The 17817-nt window shown below is 40.7% G+C and overlaps 1 protein-coding gene across 1 annotated transcript in view; it reads left to right on the top strand.

Moving 5' to 3' along the window:
- The first annotated feature begins 1129 nt into the window (after positions 1-1129).
- LOC134811994 (hydrocephalus-inducing protein homolog) overlaps positions 1130-17817 on the top strand; it is a 52826-nt gene continuing 36138 nt past the window's right edge. The window contains exons 1-37 of the mRNA XM_063819169.1: positions 1130-1265; positions 1459-2164; positions 2314-2515; positions 2734-3720; positions 4176-4638; positions 4787-5037; positions 5142-5238; positions 5354-5497; positions 5611-5727; positions 5882-6052; positions 6183-6468; positions 6596-7026; positions 7193-7309; positions 7452-7661; positions 7809-8392; positions 8515-8773; positions 8993-9187; positions 9338-9487; positions 10022-10261; positions 10374-10572; positions 10729-10881; positions 11087-11247; positions 11367-11574; positions 11981-12167; positions 12314-12478; positions 12647-12788; positions 12955-13067; positions 13217-13322; positions 13450-13583; positions 13735-13988; positions 14160-14257; positions 14395-14723; positions 14891-15130; positions 15280-15370; positions 16798-17009; positions 17209-17368; positions 17591-17763. Of these exons, the coding sequence (XP_063675239.1) occupies positions 1170-1265; positions 1459-2164; positions 2314-2515; positions 2734-3720; positions 4176-4638; positions 4787-5037; positions 5142-5238; positions 5354-5497; positions 5611-5727; positions 5882-6052; positions 6183-6468; positions 6596-7026; positions 7193-7309; positions 7452-7661; positions 7809-8392; positions 8515-8773; positions 8993-9187; positions 9338-9487; positions 10022-10261; positions 10374-10572; positions 10729-10881; positions 11087-11247; positions 11367-11574; positions 11981-12167; positions 12314-12478; positions 12647-12788; positions 12955-13067; positions 13217-13322; positions 13450-13583; positions 13735-13988; positions 14160-14257; positions 14395-14723; positions 14891-15130; positions 15280-15370; positions 16798-17009; positions 17209-17368; positions 17591-17763 (8831 nt within the window). The 5' untranslated portion in view covers positions 1130-1169. The remainder of the gene's footprint in view (positions 1266-1458; positions 2165-2313; positions 2516-2733; positions 3721-4175; positions 4639-4786; positions 5038-5141; positions 5239-5353; positions 5498-5610; positions 5728-5881; positions 6053-6182; positions 6469-6595; positions 7027-7192; positions 7310-7451; positions 7662-7808; positions 8393-8514; positions 8774-8992; positions 9188-9337; positions 9488-10021; positions 10262-10373; positions 10573-10728; positions 10882-11086; positions 11248-11366; positions 11575-11980; positions 12168-12313; positions 12479-12646; positions 12789-12954; positions 13068-13216; positions 13323-13449; positions 13584-13734; positions 13989-14159; positions 14258-14394; positions 14724-14890; positions 15131-15279; positions 15371-16797; positions 17010-17208; positions 17369-17590; positions 17764-17817) is intronic.

Genomic DNA, 17817 nt, shown 5'->3' with positions numbered 1-17817 from the left:
TGTAGGATACATAAGAAAGCGCCTTCGCTTTGAAATCCTCAGAACAACAGTGATTTCTCTCCGTGGAGACAGAGGTGCGAGAAAAAACATCGTTGATATAAACAGTCTAGATCTTAACTTGGAGCCACAAGGCCAAGGGTAAAAAAATTTTTGATTGTTAAGGGAATTTTTTGAATTCTTAAAGGGTTGATTTTATATAGGGTCATTGCTATATTATGTGTATATTGTTTGAATATTTTACTACTAAGTCTAGTAGTAGTGTACTGCTTATATTACTTTCTGTGCACCGTTGTGGGATCCATCTGCTGCTCAGATCTTGATATTTTGTGAATTATCCTTGAGTTGGAGGCTGTCCATTGCCGGTTCTCATGGTTAATCAAGGGTAAAGCGATCAATGGATCACCAAAGACCTTTTTCTATTTGGCTATTATTATTATATCTGTTGTGCATTGTGGCCCACTTCATCGACAAGCCCTAAATGTAGTTTATATTTGGTTATTTATCTGGGCTGTTTTGCCCCCTGCTGGAAACAGCTCTGTAGTGAGTGAGAAATAATCTCTCGGCTACTTTAGCTGAAGCAGGATCTCAATTTATTGAAACTCATCAGATTATTTATGAGCGTGCCAAATCAGTCTACAGTAAATCTTCGAGGTTGTTCTAAAAGGGCCCCGACAGTTTAAACCAACTTGAATCGATGTGTTTTCGTACGCTGATTCAGAATCACCCCTATGACATAGGATTAAAATGTTCCTCTGGCGAGATATTGGCGAAAACTGTCTCGATCACGTGATATGACCTATAAGGAAGTTAGTCTAATTTCTCGTTAGGGTTTCAGCATATGCTTTTGTGAAGGAATGGGTTAGGGTTAAGGTTTCGAATAGGCATTTTAAAAAGTCAAGTGACAGTCGAGTGTAGAGTCGAGTGTAGAGTAAAACATCAATCATATTACAAATATATAATCCAGTAAATTTCCAGTTTTGATGTCACAGTTAAGGAATTAGGCCTTGTAAATTACACACAGATTTAAAGAGGTCCTTTCAGTTAATGTAAATCTATTGTATTTCATTATTATAATTATGTGACTACTTTCCAAATTAATAATAATGATTTTTTCTAATCGAATCAATAATTTAGGTACAAATGCGAGAGGTAAATTTGTAGCTTAAACGATGTCATTATTTGACCCCGTACCTCCTGCCGAGGTAAAGAAAAGCCAACTATGCACTCGACCAGCACTTGTTCGAGGTTCAGATGGCAAGAAAAAGGTATCTATTTCACACTTCAATGCTCTTCTCGTAGGGTTCTCTTCATGCAGATTGTAGTAGTTACTTTGTCTTAAAACCAATAAGCTTATGGGAGAATTTTTTTCCTGTGCCTATTTCATATTATAATATAAAACATGAAATGAGATCTCACCTTTACTGTTTGTTGTTTGGAATAACCTTAAACTTATTTCAGATAAAGCCATCTGCTTATTTCAAGATCACATCTCTAAGCACAGACCAAAGGTTGCTGCAGACCAAGGATATGCGTCTCCCCAAGATAATCCAACTACTGGACATATCAGCCTTTTCAAATATCAAAGATACACAATTAGCGATTGATGAGCCGCTGTTTCAACCATTCCCTTCTGAGCTCCACTTTCAAAGATTTGTTCCCTGCCAATCATATGAACTTCCATTGTCGTTGCGAAACAATGATAAAGTTGCCAGAGCAGTTAGAGTTTCTCAAGTCGAGTCACCTTACTTTGAAATTATCACACCCCCAAATGCTAGTGCAAAGGTTGCTCCAGGAATTGATATCACTTTCACGATAAAGTTTATGCCAACTGAGCAAAAAGACTATTATCATGAGATAGTAGTTTCAACTGAAAGGGAAAAGTTTTTAGTCCCAGTACATTGTATGGGATCAAGGGCTGTGCTTGATTTTCCTGACACTGTTGACTTTGGCACACAACCTGTGAAACACGAGTCCACAAAAACTCTACTGATACGAAATGTAGGTAGCAGAGAAGCTAGGTTCTCATTCAAGGTTACAGATCCATACTCTGTGAAGCCAACTCATGGATCTCTTGGTATTGGTGGATCCATGCAAGTTCACATCAGCTATAATCCATCTGTTACTGGTTCTCAGATGCAAGACATGGTCCTACAATACGACACAGGTAAACATCTTTACAATTACATAACTATTTAATTTTGAGAATTTGTTCACTTTAGAAGCATTATTTTGTATCATAAACTTTCTGACAGTTTCTTCAAATTTATCACAACGTGCTGTTGTTAAAATTATTAAATAGTGACATAATTTTAGGTGAGGATGTGTCAATTGCCTTGTGTGGAAATGCCACAGACGCTAATGTCAGACTGGAAAAGACTATGCTGAAGTTGGAGACTACGTACATAACGATGTCCACTCAAAAGGCAATCACCATTCACAACCGGAGCAACATTGTCGTTCACTATCAGTGGAAGAAGTTCGCAACTCTTGCAGAAGAGCACAACACAAAGGATGTGTAAGTTAACTTGTTAGTTCCTGTCTACCGATCTTGGTGGTGATTAATGAAAAACGCAATTTGTACTGTGAATTTATTCAAGTTGCAGCGAATTTGAAATAACTATAACAGTAACACAAATGATTATGCTGCTATTGGAGCTAGGCCATGCACAAAGTTAAGAAGTAAGAGTGCAAGTGTGATACCAAACCCTCAGCATCAATAAAGTTTTATTCCAGGTGTTTTACAGACTTGGAAAAGGATGAGGAAGACGAGATGCAGGCGTTTATAAACCAGTGCATCATTAACCCAACTAAGAGACATGAAATGTCTCTGATAACTAGATCGTATCACAACAAGAAGTCCGCTGTGAATGATGATAACATGCTCTTCTCAGATGATATCATTGTGTTGGAGCCAATGTCTGGAGAGATATGGCCCAACTCTTCTACCACTATTACAGTCATGTTCAAACCAGAAGCAGCTCAAAACTACACTCGAATGGCATATTGTGACATTACTGGAAGAGAAACGAGATTGCCACTCAAGATTGTCGGTGATGGTTTGGGGCCTAAAGCCATATTCTCTTGTGATTCGATCGACATTGGTAATGTTTTCATCGGATCACGACACTCGTATGAAGTTATACTTGAGAACAAAGGTGACATACCGATCGATTTCAATTTGATACAGCCGGAGTCGATATTTGGCCCTCTCTTTAACTTCTACCCGAGCGAAGGAAAGATTGCAGTCGGAGAATTGCAACTGATCAAGATAGTTTTCTCTTCTCACATTTTGGGAACATTCACGGAAACTTTCAAGTTTGCTATAAGAGGAGCACCCGACACATTGGCGCTACGTGTACATGGAACCGTGATCGGACCAACATTCCACTTTGACACAAACTGTATCAAGTTTGGAAATGTCAGCTACGGTTTCGTGAACTCAAAGATAATCACGCTCTCCAACACCTCTGATATCGTGATGAGATATAGGATACGTATCCCGGATGATGTGCACGGGAAACACGTGCCCGGTGATAAGAAAGGTTATTGTGGAGCAAACGAGTTCGATATAGCTCCGTGTGAGGGTGTCCTGAATCCGGGACACGAACAGAGACTCCAAGTAGACTTTGTTCCGACCAATATTGGCAGATACGATAAACAGCTCGTGGTGGATGTTCACGGGGTTGGGGAGGCCATTCTATCAGTTCCTCTTACAGCTAAGTAAGTTGCTCAGCGTAAGCTTTGACACTTAAATAATGGTTCATTTTAGTTTCCGTTATTTCTATATAGAAATAATCACCATAAATTAACCACACGTAAAGTTACAGGCCAACAAATGATATATCCACCAAACCCCTCTGAAAAGTATATCCACCATTATTAGCCCTGATTTAAATGCGTGTATCTCTGCTCATAGACATAGTAGACATTTTATTCTTTTTGTAAAAGTTGAACTATCGCAAATCCTCTGCTGAAAAAAAGTTTAATCAAAATATTGAGTTTATCCACCAAATGAGAGCTTCTAGAAGTTGAAATTTTTCCCGTGACAGATTCGTTAACATAGTTTTTGAAAGTGCCCTATACTAGTCTTTAAATGCTCTTACACGATATCACAAGTAAATAATAGGAGACGTACACTGTACAGGGTATTTCAGTTCTAACAATTCACTTTTTAGATGTATCGTGCCTGCAATTGAATTGACTACACAAGATCTAGACTTCAAAAGGACGTTTATCCACCACCACTACACTCTGAAAGCGATACTCAAGAACCCTGACGACCACCCAGCTAAGTACGAGATCCTGGACACTGAGGGCGAAGATCAGAACGGAATAAAATTCTCCAGTTCCTGTCCAAAGAGTGTAATCCAGCCTCACTCCACTATAGAAGTGCCTATAACTATTGAAGCAACCAGACTGGATGATCTTCACAGGTCTATATTCTTCAAGATTATTGGCTCACAGCAGTCTCCCCTGGAGTTATCTTTATACTGTGTGGGAGAGGGACCTGTACTGAGTATTAGCACACCTCAGATTGACTTTGGAGTGATTGGTGTCTTGAAGAGAACCTCCCTGCCATTAGTTCTCACTAACGAGAGTAGCATTCCTGCTAACTTTGAGTGTGTTCTCGAACGTGCAGTAAGTTGTTATTGTATCTTCTGAACACTTTGACAGGAATTTAACATCACAAAACGTATGATCATGTATTATATGAGATGCACAACTTTATATCAACTTAATGAGTTAAATAAACAATAATATTGACCTGTAAAATGTGTTTCTACAGAACCCAGCGTACAAAGTGACACCCCGCACTGGAACACTGGAACCACAACAGAAACTAGAACTGGACGTGTCAGTCTACTTAAGTGACAACGTGAGGTTCAGTGACAATCTGACAATTCTCGTGGAGGACAGTTCCAGTCACTCTATCTCTCTGGTGGCTGCCGGACAAGGTCCCACCATCGTGGCTTCTCCGGAGATTAGCCCTGTCATGGATCTGGGTCCTCTGTTTTCTTCTAGACCTGTTTACTACAGGTTAGCTGTTATTATCATGAAATGTTCATAATGTTTATACTTTTCAACTCTCTTGTTCCCTATTTCGCTTTCTTACTATTTGTGAATTTTCAACTTCATTTCAGGTTCCAACTGCAGAACAAAGGCAAACGTCGACAAGTACTTTATTGGACTGTAGATGGAATTAAACCTACCAAAAAGCATAACGTTAAACTTGCCAAGGTAAACTTGGTCACTCTTTTAATTAGCTCATATTACATAGCTGTTAATTCCATTAATTATTACTCCTCCAAACTTCATCTGACCAGTAACACAAAACTAAAACCTAACATTGCAGCTTCCCCAGGAGCCGGCCCCACCACGTCCCACCTTCACAGTGAGCCCCAACAAGTTGGTTATTGAACCTAATAGCACCGAGGAGATCACCATTCACGGGTTCTCTAGCACTGCTGGAGCTGTCAAACAGAAGTTACTCTGTCAGGTGACTATCCCACTTCTTCTGAATGTCAAACATTGTTGTTTTATTAAAATTAGACCAAATAATTGTAATGTTCAAGATGGTATTCTTTACAAATTTCAACATTATTTCGTCAGGCACTCATTGGGAAAAGTACCAGCAAGGAAACGGTGTACAAAGTTGATTTGTTCGCTCAGTTCATTGATCCTTTCCTCAGCTTCTCTGAAAAGAGTTTAGCTTTTACAATTCTCAAGGTTAGAATCGATAAATCCAATTCAGCTGACTGTTAGATAATGATGTGTGAAATTTTTTAAAAACATATAAACAATCATACTAAACTGCATACTGTATAAAAACCAAAAAGTCTTGTAAATAAGAAAGTCAGCCTGACACACAGTTTGATTCCAGGGCCCCAGTGATAGATTAGAGCGAGTAGAGCAGCCTCTACAAATGATAAATGTCAGCACTCTGCCCCTGACTGTCAAACTGATGCTGAACTATCCCTTCTTGCTGTGCTTGAACAACGGAGATGAAACTGAGGAGACAACTGTTCATCTTCAGAGCAACGAGGCCCTCAAGGTAGGATGGATTACAGATATAGTAGAATAGCCCAGGCCTTTGAAAAACAGCGGTTTTGTTATCAAATGAAGGTTTACAAGTCTGTGATAATACATATAAGAAAAGTTTGATCTTTACCTTTCTATTTCAGGTGAGAGTACAGTTTGATCCATCCTACAAAGAAGAAGACTGGATCTGTAGGTCCCACACCTCCCAACTGACTATCACGTACAAGGAGCACCCCCACATAGACTACATCAACCTAATGGGGGAGGTGGTCTTCCCTAATCTCAAGTTCGAGGATCAGACCATTGATTTTGGGTGCATCTTGAACGACACTGAGATGTCCAAATATGTGACTGTTACTAATACTTCCAGACTTACTGTTAACTACGAGTGGTATTTCAACATTCGGAAACAAGCCGCCTTTTTACCTGGTAGTTAATTTATTCTGTTATTTCTCTTTTTTACATTTTATATAATTTGTGCCATATTCATTGGAAAGCCATCATATTATCCTTAATTTTAAACCGCTTATGATATTCTAACGATAATTCTCATCAGAATTCAGCACACCCTATCCTACAGTCACCCACTTTGCTCTCTCCACCACACCTGATAACAGTGTCTCAATACCTTTACACGCTGGATCGCGCTCAAACACACCCGTCACATCCGTCACCCCACGCTTCACCACACCCTTGCACACTGACCACACCACGTGCACATCGTGCGCTGATCGCACTACTTGCACTGATAATCTCAACACTGATCACATTTGTCGTCCTCACGCGACTCTCTCGGAAACAGAAACTGCACCCTCAAACTCTCACTCACAGTTGAACTCGCCATGTCATAGTAACCGTATCAAATCCACAGTGAAATTCGTTGACAACGACGCTGTTGTAGAATCTATTAGCGTGAATAACGCTAACATTGAATCTATTGGCGTGGACAGCAACATTCAGGGTGAGGTGGACATCTTAGAGGAAAAGGTACATTTTAAAATAAAATCACGGTCCCCCCCCCCCCCCCCCCCCCCCCCGACCGGGGTGGCAATAATGAGTTTTGTCAGTAATTTACCAGTCCAAGTCTTCTGATATTGATAGTTCTAACTTCTCAATTTCTTTATAATTTATAACTCTGTAATAACTTATTCAGGCAAGTATGTCGTCTGGTTCTCCTTCCAACGGTGAAGGAAGCGATTTAGAAGAGGGTTACATTTCTGAAATAGAAGAAAAGAAAGATCTTGAGAAATCTGTCATCCCTATCGAGCAGGTAGCTTGCGCGGTTCTGACGTTAACCTTAACTGACTTCTTAGGAATTATAACAACTAACATTGATTCAAATAGTGTCAACCTACCACCAATGTAATGAATAATGATAACTTTGTAAGGTTGCTAGAACTTCTCTTTACCAGGTATTTGACATCCTGCCACTTCACGGTACAATAGAGCCAGGAGACAGTCAGACCTTACAGTTCTCTTTCTACGGACATGAGAACTCGGATAATGCGGTGGAGGCTGTATGCCAGGTGGAGGGAGGCCCCAAGTACAAGATACAACTCCGAGGACAGGCAGCACTGGTCCAGTATTCCTTCGACAAACACTTTATCAACTTCGGAGAAGTGGTCAGTTTCAATTGATTGTACATAATATATTGAATTTCGTAATCTATGTTTAAAACGTAGCTATATATGTCTATAATGCCTAATTATTGTCCAAGTTCACCAGTTCAGAGCTGTTTTATTAAAATCTCTTATTTAGAATTATTTCAGCACTACGATCAAATAGCAGTAGCAGAAATTGAACTGTTCAACGAAGGAAGGATCCCACTAGATTACAGCACAATGTCCACATGTGACGGAAGCAAACCGCAGCCAGGCGAGCTTACAGTCACTCCGGTGGAAATGGGGCAAATCCCTCCCTTCTCCAGCCGCAAACTGGTTATCAGATATTACCCGGGTGTACCGGCTAAGTTCGACAAACTCTTCAAAGTGCAAGTAGCTCACTTTGAACCTGATGTGATACAGGTGGTGGGCGAGGGTGTCTTCCCTAGGATCAAGTTAGATCTGCCACGCTACGGAGATCAGGATGGGATGTACGCTGGCTTCCTTACAGAGGCACACGAAGCACTCAATATTGAGGAACCAAATTGTGCACCTTTAGCTCTGAGTGGACGCTCTAAACCGTCAGGCAAAGCTTCATCTAAATATTCTGAATCAGGTCTCAATGCTTCCTTCCCGTCTGAAGATCTGTTGGAGTGTGAGGCTGAGAGACTGATGGTGAAGAGGTTCGCTGAGAATCTCATTGTGGGCCCACAACCTGTGGAACCTGTTAGAGGAAAGAAGAAAAAGCCAAAGTAAGCACACTACGTTTTAAATCATGAATTATTTTCAAACTTCACCAAATAATGTTTTCTTCGAATAAACCAAGGAATTCTATGCCAACTGCGCTAAAATCTAATCTCTTTACCTCCCACAGGGCCCATCTGGCTGACTACTTCCTAGATTTTGGACACGTTGTAGCCGGGAACACATGCTCACAAACACTGAATGTAACCAACAACGGGTTCTTCCCCGTTTCCTTTTCTGTGGACAGATCCGTAATTGTGGGATCTGGTTTCTTCCTTGGTCTGGACCGAGTGAGGCAGCTGCCTCCTGGAGAGACACTCTCTTTTAATGTCACTTTCGATCCTAAGTCTATAGATCAGGGTGTTCATTCTGCAATTGTTCCTTTCAATGTAAGTTTCTAGAATCCAAATTCCAACTTGTCTTGTTAATCTATAACAGTTTTTATATCATAAATACTGTAATAAGTTTACCAGACAAGAAGGATTCCGACCGGATCAGCTTTTTCAGCATCTAGTACTCTAGTAGTTCGTCCGATTAGTTCAAATGATTGAATTTGATGGATTGATAAAAGAATTCTTAGGTAATTAACTTGATATGTTCCTTATCAGATAATAGGAGGGCCGATATTCTCACTGAGAATGCAGGCACACGTGACCATGCCAGACTTGTTCGTCTCGAGTGACACGCTAGACTTCGGAGATGTGAAATGTGGCGAGTGTTGTATTATTACCATACAACTGTTCAACAATAATCAAGTTCCTTGCAGTTGGAATAGTCGACCTAGCAGTGCCGCTAAAAAGAAGGTAAGAGCGAGATAATTCAACATATTCACAAAGTTTAGGCACTAACAATGACACACTGAACTTAATCTCGAATCTACAGAAACTGTTGTCCGCTGATAGAAATGTCGCCCAACTCCAGAATTCATCATATTAAGTTGTAAATCCCATCAGAAAGAACGGATGATCCCGATGTACAGACGAAAGCAAGTTGCCAAGATGGAAAAAGAAGCTCCTCAAGAATTCCAGCTCATTCCATCTTCCGGACATCTTCTACCAGGACAGAGGAAAAATGTGCAAGTCAAGTTTATGCCCCTTGAAGAGGTTAGATCTCCGTTTATAATGATATTATGATTATGATTAGTCCGTAGAATTTGTTAGCTCCTCCTAGTTAAGGTTTATTGGTTTATTTTCCAGCTGTCACATTGATGTAGCTCTTATAACTCTTGTAACTCTTGTATTGAACAGGATTAAAACAGGATTACCCATAAATTTGTCAATGAGAGCCCTAACACTCACGTCTTGACTATACATCAATAGAGAAATAAACAAATAATGTGCAAGAATGTTCTCACAATAAAAATAAAAAAATCATTAAAATTTAACTTCGTCGTGCATCTTTATCGAAAGAGAAACAAGTGCAAATACAATAATCTAAAGTTCCCAATTTTCCAAATTCCCATGTTCCATAATGATATGAATTAGCAAGAAGCAACCGAATATCAACAGTTCAGTGTCATATTAAATTGAAGTTCAACTTATTGGCCGTCACTTATCTTGTATGTTCGATCGGAATTGAATCAGGAGGATGTCACGATCCCAGTTCAATATCTAAATTGTGCTTATCTTTCCTTTCAGACTCGATACATACAGAGGATACCAATCAGAATGTCACAAAGCACCAGAAAAATCACCATGACGGTTATGGGTCACGGAATGGAGCCAAAGCTAGACTTTAACATGGGTCACGTGTCATTTGATCCAATCTTACCACACTCACTGGGTGACGAAAAGGAAGTTGTTGTCAGTAATCCTTGCCCATTTGCTGTTGAGATGTACAGCCTGGAGTTTGATAAGCAGTACTTACAAGAAGAAGAGGTGAGCCAATTTAGATTTAATTATCTTCCCTAAAAAATTTTCGTTGTTTAAAATTCATAGCATTATTCTGAGCTGCATTTCCGCCACTTACCTATAACACCAAATATTTCAGATCTTGAGAGGAACAGCAGGGTATAACGAACAGGGGATGTTGTTATTACCACCTCGCCCAGCAGGAGAGAAACTACCAGAGGAGATAGTCCGGGCGTACGAACCTGACCCTGTTAGTGTTCCAACTCTGGAAGCTGATGAGAGTGTTGATCATCCTGAAGCTGATCCTGCTAATGATAGAGATTCTCAAGGAGTTCCAAGTTAGTGGCTCTTCAAATTCCACTTTGAAGAAAGTGCCGAGTTTATTCAAAATAATAAATACTTTCAGAATTCAGATATCCATATCATCTGCTAAACTTCATAACCATTAACCATATTAAAAATATCACAAAAATTGCTGACAGAACTCACCTTAGCGCCGGGAGTAGGACAAAGAACAGAACCAGTACCCGACATGGCCCCCTCAGTAACCGGGCCAGGAGGCAGGACTTCAGCCGGGGTCACCTCCCGTGTCTCATCTACTGGATCTGCACTAGGACAAGTCGAGGAGGACGCAGACAAAACAACAGGTACTAGAATATATATATTATATAAGTCTGAAGCGCAGACAATAAATTTGATTTTTTAATATTATATAATAAATATATGATTATGAGTTTTGACGGTTGAGATTTTATCACATAATGTTTGTAAACGTTAAGTGAGTACACCTATTTATAAGAGGAATCTGATAGTGGTAACAGGTTGCAGTAACTGGATATCAAGTGTTTTCAGGAGATGGAGTAGGTGATTTAGAGATAACCCCTGCAGCTGCGTCTATAGCGAGGTACCTGGGTATAGATCTCAGTCCTGAGGGGAAAGCAGCTAGGTACAAGAAGGGACTCAACGTCATCATAACTGGACCTCCTCTTAGTGGCAAAACATTCCAAGCCAAGGTTCGTTTAATAAAATTTGCAAAACTATAGTACAACAATTTTTCATATGCTAGCAAGTATCTGATTCTATCACGAACTCATTACATCAAGAACCAAGTTTCAATCTATTAAAAACTCAGGAAATCTCAACGGCTTACAACGCTGCCATCATCGAGTTGGATTCGGTGATCTACGATGCCATCGTCTCTGGGACTCTAGAAGCAGGACTCCGAGCCAGAGAGTTCTGTCACAACGCCAAACAAGCTGCTGCTGAGGAGGATGCTGCTGCTCAATCTGCCATCGACGGCAAGGGGGGTAGGGCCGCTAAGGGCGGAGGTAGGCGTATGTGTAAGTCATTATGATCTCATTATGTTTTCAAACCAAAAAAAGAGCAATCGCGCAAGGCTGATCGCTGTTGCATGTGCTGTTTATATTCCATACGATCAGTCCTCCTCAAATCAAAATTAGACCACCCAAATTGATTCATGGATCCACATTTTAACGGATCAGAAACTTCGTCATCAAACCCTCATCCACAAATTTTAGGTCACAAAATCTTTTCACCGTTTGAAGCAGAAGCACTTTTTGGAGCCCACGTTTACGTTAAAAGCCCGCATGTATAATAATTGTAGATAAGGTTTGTTTATATAATCAGATAGCCTTTTGCTTTGTTTGCAAGCTGAGCTTTGAAAGCCAACAAAGCTGAGTTTCCCCCTAATCCCCCTCAATCCCATGTACAAAACGAACCTTTCAGCCAAAGCTGTTGCCCCTGCGGGTCCACCCAAAGCCGCCGCAGCCGCTCCTAAAGGTGGGGCAACATCCACTACGAAGGAGAGTGTGCAGGCTCCTGCTGATTCTCCTTTGGAGGTGAAGCCTGAGGACGTCACCCCCTTCCCTTGTGCTCTTCCTGACGATATTGTCGCGGAAATCCTAGCCAGCAGGTTCCTCAGACAAATTGTATTTCTTTTTTAACCTTGTCTCAGACCTCAGTTCACTTTATACTAAACATTTAAAGCGTTATTTTGTCAATTGTATAATTTAAATCTATGTTTTTATATGCTCTAGAGTCTAGCTCTCTTCCCCCCAGGTTGAAGTGGTCTGATTGCCAGAACGGTATCGTATTTGATGGATTGAACTGTAAGTGGACTGGTAATGAGGCACAAACAACCCAAGTAGTCCTCAAGGCCTTGGGTAATCGACCATACATCTACACCGTCGACCTCAAGATCACTGAAGACGAGATGATTAACAAGTCAGTGCCCTGGAATAACGTTATTTTTCTTCGAGTCGATCAGCTAATAGGATGTCGAATGTCGATCATTATTGACCTTAACGATTTATAAATGCTTTCAACATTAAACCTTAGCTATAAACCTCGAAACTTGGAGAACTAACGCTAACCTTTAAGGTATATTCTCAGACAAGAAGCAATCGCTGCCGAAGCTGCCCAAAAAGCAAAGGAGAAGCGAATCGCGGAGGAAAAAGAGATAGAAGTAGATTATTTGTCGGAGGATGAGTATGATGCGCTCGAGGAGGAAGAGAAAGCCGTCTATGATCACAAGGTTCCAATAAATGCACGAAAACTAGTTTTTAAATCATTGCATTATTGCTATTTTCACAATCCTGCTGAAATAAAACGTTGCTGATCGTTAATTTCGGTATTTGCTACTCCGCTGTTTTTATTGCTTAGTGCATGCGATTTGTAATGAGACACTGAAGTTTAAACAGGTTATGAAGTTACAGCGGGAGAGACTCCGGAAGGACCGGGAGGCCCATGCTGAGCGTATCAGACGCGAACAGGAGCAGGCTGAACAAGACAAAATAAAGGAAGAAGAGGAGAAGTACGTGTTTTAAAAAAAATTTTGTTTAGAAGAGTAAATAATCTCAGTAGATTTCTACCAAATTATGAGCAGATAATGAAAAATATTCTGTTTAAATGTTGGAAAAGAAATAAGAATGCACAATAATGATAATAATATGTCGTTAACAGGAATACACGACGTAAGAGGGGAGGCAATGCACCTAAGAAGGAGGGTGCAGCTCCAGCTCCTGCCGCCGCTCCAGCACCTGCCAAAGACAGACCTACCACTACTAAAGTAAGTTATAGTATATATCAGGTTATATCTTTATATGTAATTCTCTTACATCTGCTGTCATTATGAACTGTTCAACGTCTTCAAAACTCACCCACAGGCCACTGTAAGGGGACTCACATTTAATTAGCAGGCTAAGACGTCACGGCCAGACAGTGGTAAGAACGGAGCTCCAGCAGAGAGGTCCGAGTCCAGGACATCTCACACCGGCAGTCAGGCTCCTGTTGAGAAGACGGAGAGTAGCGAGACTCCTACCAAACAGAGGTATGTGTGGTATGTGTGCCGCGCGTGCACGTGCAGTGGTTTTCTTGAGACTTTGTTTCAAGTTCTAAAAGTGTTTTATAACCAAGGATGACCTTCATTAAAATTAGCACGACTCACTTTTATTTCCTTCTCACACACCATGTTCCTGTAGACGGAAGAGTGCTATGGGTAAGAGGACCCCAACAGGAGCAGCTGGAGGAGCCAGTATGTGTGATATCAGCAAGCAGGGCGGCAGTGGAGACGAGGCCCAGCCTGAAGACGAGAGGATTGAGAAACTGCTCCACCGGTTCCAGGTGTATGACGGAGCAAACGACGAGCTGCATCACATGATCGGACAGTGGGACAGGATCAACGGTGTTGTGTACAGAAAACATGGGGATATTCCTGAAGAGGACCCCAACGCAGGTACTATTTCTTGTGTTAAAGCGATGTTCAATTATTTCTTGTTTTCATTTCAAGCCGCCTTATTGGGCTTATTTTGAGTGAAAATCATCGTCAAGCAAAAGTTTGTTTTTCCCAAAAAACAACGTATCCAATAAAACGGTCTTAAAGTAGGACTAAATTCTGAAACCGTAGATACATTTCCAGCTCCACCAGTGAGTAGCGGAAGCAGCAAGAGGAAATTTAAGGAGAAAGACAGCAGAGATAGTGTAGCTACTCGTCAGGACACCAAGGTTGGTATTGTTCAGAATTTACACTAAAATTTCAACAATTAGCATGCATTGAACACTAAATAAGAGTTTTATATTTTATTATGGATCCCTTTTCCAACAATAGGATCTCAATGTGTTCATACATTATATCCCCTCAGTCAGCAGTACAAAGTGCACCAGCACCTCCAGAGTCACCAGTAGGATCAACCGTCTCCGAGGACGTTGAAGACGATGAAAGTAAAGAGAAGATCGGCGTGCCCCTCTTCGTGATCAAAGCAGGAACTTATGATGAAGACGTCTCTCACCAAATCATGGCAGCAGGTTTGCCGACTGTGGAAGAGATTCTAGACGCACTGGGTCTGGGACCTAACGGACCTCCCATTCCACCACCTGCCACATTCTCTGTAACCAGACTACCCGTTAAGAGAAGAGATGTTAACCCACCCCTTCAGCACTTCGTATTCGTGGCCTCTTCATCTGACGACGTGTAAGTAGGCCCATTGTCAAAAATAAGTTTCACTGTACTGTTATGTAACACTTTACTGTATAGTAAAGTAACATTTCAGCTCTATATATACTTAGAAACATATATGAAGGTTTAGTGTATGCGTGATATAAGTGTTATATGAGAGGATCTTGATAATAAATATGCAGGAATGTGGAGAAAGAAGAGAAGAAAGAACCGGAAGACGCTGAGAAAGTGTCCACCCCACCACTGTCAGTTGAAACGAAGGAACCTGTATCAGTTAAGAAAGGTAAAGGGGGACGAGGAACATCTCCTAAACCTCCTAAGGGTGTCAAGGGAACTAAAACCACTGCTCCGTCTCCCATCTCTGTCGAGGAGCGTCCTAGTTCTGTGGCTGAGTCCACTGGAAGCACTCCCAAGAATCCACTGTAAGTTAAATAAAACCAAAATCGTTGTATGAACCAACAATATTGGTAATCCACTTACTGAGTACTAGCCTGTCGCTGATGGTCCTAAAATTTTACAATGCAGTGGTTAATAAAAATTGAATATTGAATCTCATGACTCAATATTTCAGACTCACCTCGCATAGATGGGTAATTGCCCCTAATAGCGATATAACCCTCCGCCTAAGATTCACCTCTACAGACCTGGGAACTTTTGATGAGGTAACAACTAAACTACTTGATTCATTTATGACTATTATTACGAAATGCACAGTTATAATCATGCGAACAACTACGTGAAATAAATTAGGTTCTCAAGAGCTTTCTGTATTCAACTCTTTACCTTGTTCAGTATATGCTTTTAGGGATACGCTGTCTTAAATCTAAAATTTTCTGGAATTTATAAACGAATCTTCCACTCAAATTTTATCATCGTGATCACAAAATACTGTTGTACTGTTATCGTACCCAGTATTATAGTTCTCTGCCAAACCAACAAACCAATGATCATATTTTGACAATAATTAGTCATTTAGTGAACCTAAAGATTTATTATATAATTAGTTTTATTTTAGATGTAATAAGCGTGGTATTTTTAAATGGCATCATGTCTAGGAGTTTACCCTTGCTGCTATGACACAGTTATCTTGTCCTGTACCCGACGCTGATTGGCTAACAAGAGGTCACGTGGTTATCCTTCTTAATGCTGATTGGTCGTAGATAGTCGTTCCGTTATCTTGCTCTTTTATCTTCCTCGGTGCTCATCGACTGACTGGATATAAAAGCTTCCATTTCGATCACGTGCTGCTGCTATCTCTATCACGTTCTATCTCGATCACGTTTCATATAAGGGGTCCAATTGGAACGTTTAGATTTACTCGGATCTCTTATCTCTTATCTTATCTTATGAGGATTCGTTGCGACGCAACAAGGCCATCGAATGAGTCGACCACCTTTGTTATTTTACTTCGGCATTACCTGCATTACAATATAAACCAGCACTTTCAAGGAAGAGCTTTACAAGAAGCCGAAGGATCGTTCCTAAGGCCAGCGACGGTTAAGGCACTATGCCACACTTTCTTCGCCCGAGGCTTCGCTGTGTTGATCAAGCACAGCTCCTCATTTAACCCTCACACCCGATTTCTCGAGCATTCGGCTGAGTGAACCGTGGGGCTACATAGACCACTCGGGATCCTTAGCAGAGCGTCAACGACGCTCACCCCACGACTAGGCAGGCAGTGGGATTCGAACTCGCAACCTCACGATTACAAAGCCGATGATTAACCAACTGCGTTACCTGGCCGGATGAACCAATCAGATATCTTAAATTTGAGACATCGAAACGTTTGCCTTGCCACACTGTGCTTTTGCTATCAACATCATGAAGCTAATGTGGAAAATTTGCGAACCAAAGGTCATTCTTTCCTAGCACATCCGTTAGGGGTTCCATATGCACTGGTTTAGCGTTACCGGTTCTCCTGAAAATGGAGTTGCTCCTGCCAATATCTTTCTTTTAATTCCAGATCCATACTTGATTCTGAGCGTGTTTATGGCACGTGTTATGTTTATGGCACGTCTTCTTTCTTGTAAGTGTAACTGCTCGAAACAGTATAAATACACTCGTGTTTGACATATTTTCTTCTTCTCAGATGCTGAACTTTGAGACAGTAGGAACTCGTCAAAGATACACACTTTGTTGTAGAGGAGTGTGCGCCTTCCCACAAATCAGTACCGATCCCAAGATGGTCTTCATAAACCGCAGAAAGAGTAAATCAGAAGAGGATATCATTCACAAGAAATATGTTCAATCTGAGGATACATACGAGTTTGGACCGCTTCTTTGCGGTAAAAACAGAGACAGGTTGGTCTAATACAAGTTTGGAAAATTGCGATCGTCACTAACATGTTTCTATTGTTTTGTAAAAAATGGCTAAATGTGCTCAGACACATGAACCATTTTAACTCTTTTTATCATCTTTTCCTTCGATATAAACTAAAACAAAATGCTAAATTGATATCACGGTTTCTTCTCGGTAAACTAACCCGAAATATCCGCAAAGGTACAAAGAGGGGAGGTATCCGGAGAACATGGAAAAGTTTAACGTTGTGAACACGTCACCGTTTGAGAGTGAGGTTTCCTTCTGTTTCCAGAACGATGCTAACGCTACCACCTACCTTCTGGATCCTCCTAACATGAAACTAAAACCTGGAGAGGCTCAGGTACTTTTAATAGCTTTATTGAATAAATAGATAAAGAAAGTCAAATTTTATATAAGCTTTCGTGTTGCTTATAACTTTTGTTTTATTTTTTATTACCGATTATAAAAAAAATATTTTGTGGTTGAACTCGTTGAGGAATATATCAGAGTTTCAGTCAAAGCTTTTGAGTAACATTATGGCATTTCATCCTAACAACTATCCTGTAACTCACTACTTTTCCAGGAGTTGAGTGTTTGGGCTTACCCTAAAACTCCGAACGAGTTTAAAGATTGCCTGGTGTGCTGTATCAGAGAAAACCCTCAACCAGTTCAATTTGCCATCTCCTGTATCGGTGTCAGACCTGAGGTGGAACTGGACAAGAAAGTTTTGCAGTTTGATAGAGTCCTTATTCACAGGTTAATATTGTTCCAGATTCTTATGTTCTGTGTTATTTTTTTAGCCTACAAGTC

This window comes from Bolinopsis microptera, chromosome 2 (genome assembly GCF_026151205.1).
Source record: "Bolinopsis microptera isolate Bmic1 chromosome 2, MBARI_Bmic_1.0, whole genome shotgun sequence".
In the NCBI taxonomy this organism is placed as follows: Eukaryota; Metazoa; Ctenophora; class Tentaculata; order Lobata; family Bolinopsidae; genus Bolinopsis; species Bolinopsis microptera.
Note: the sequence above shows the minus strand (reverse complement) of the source record. Positions and strands in the feature narration are given on the sequence as shown.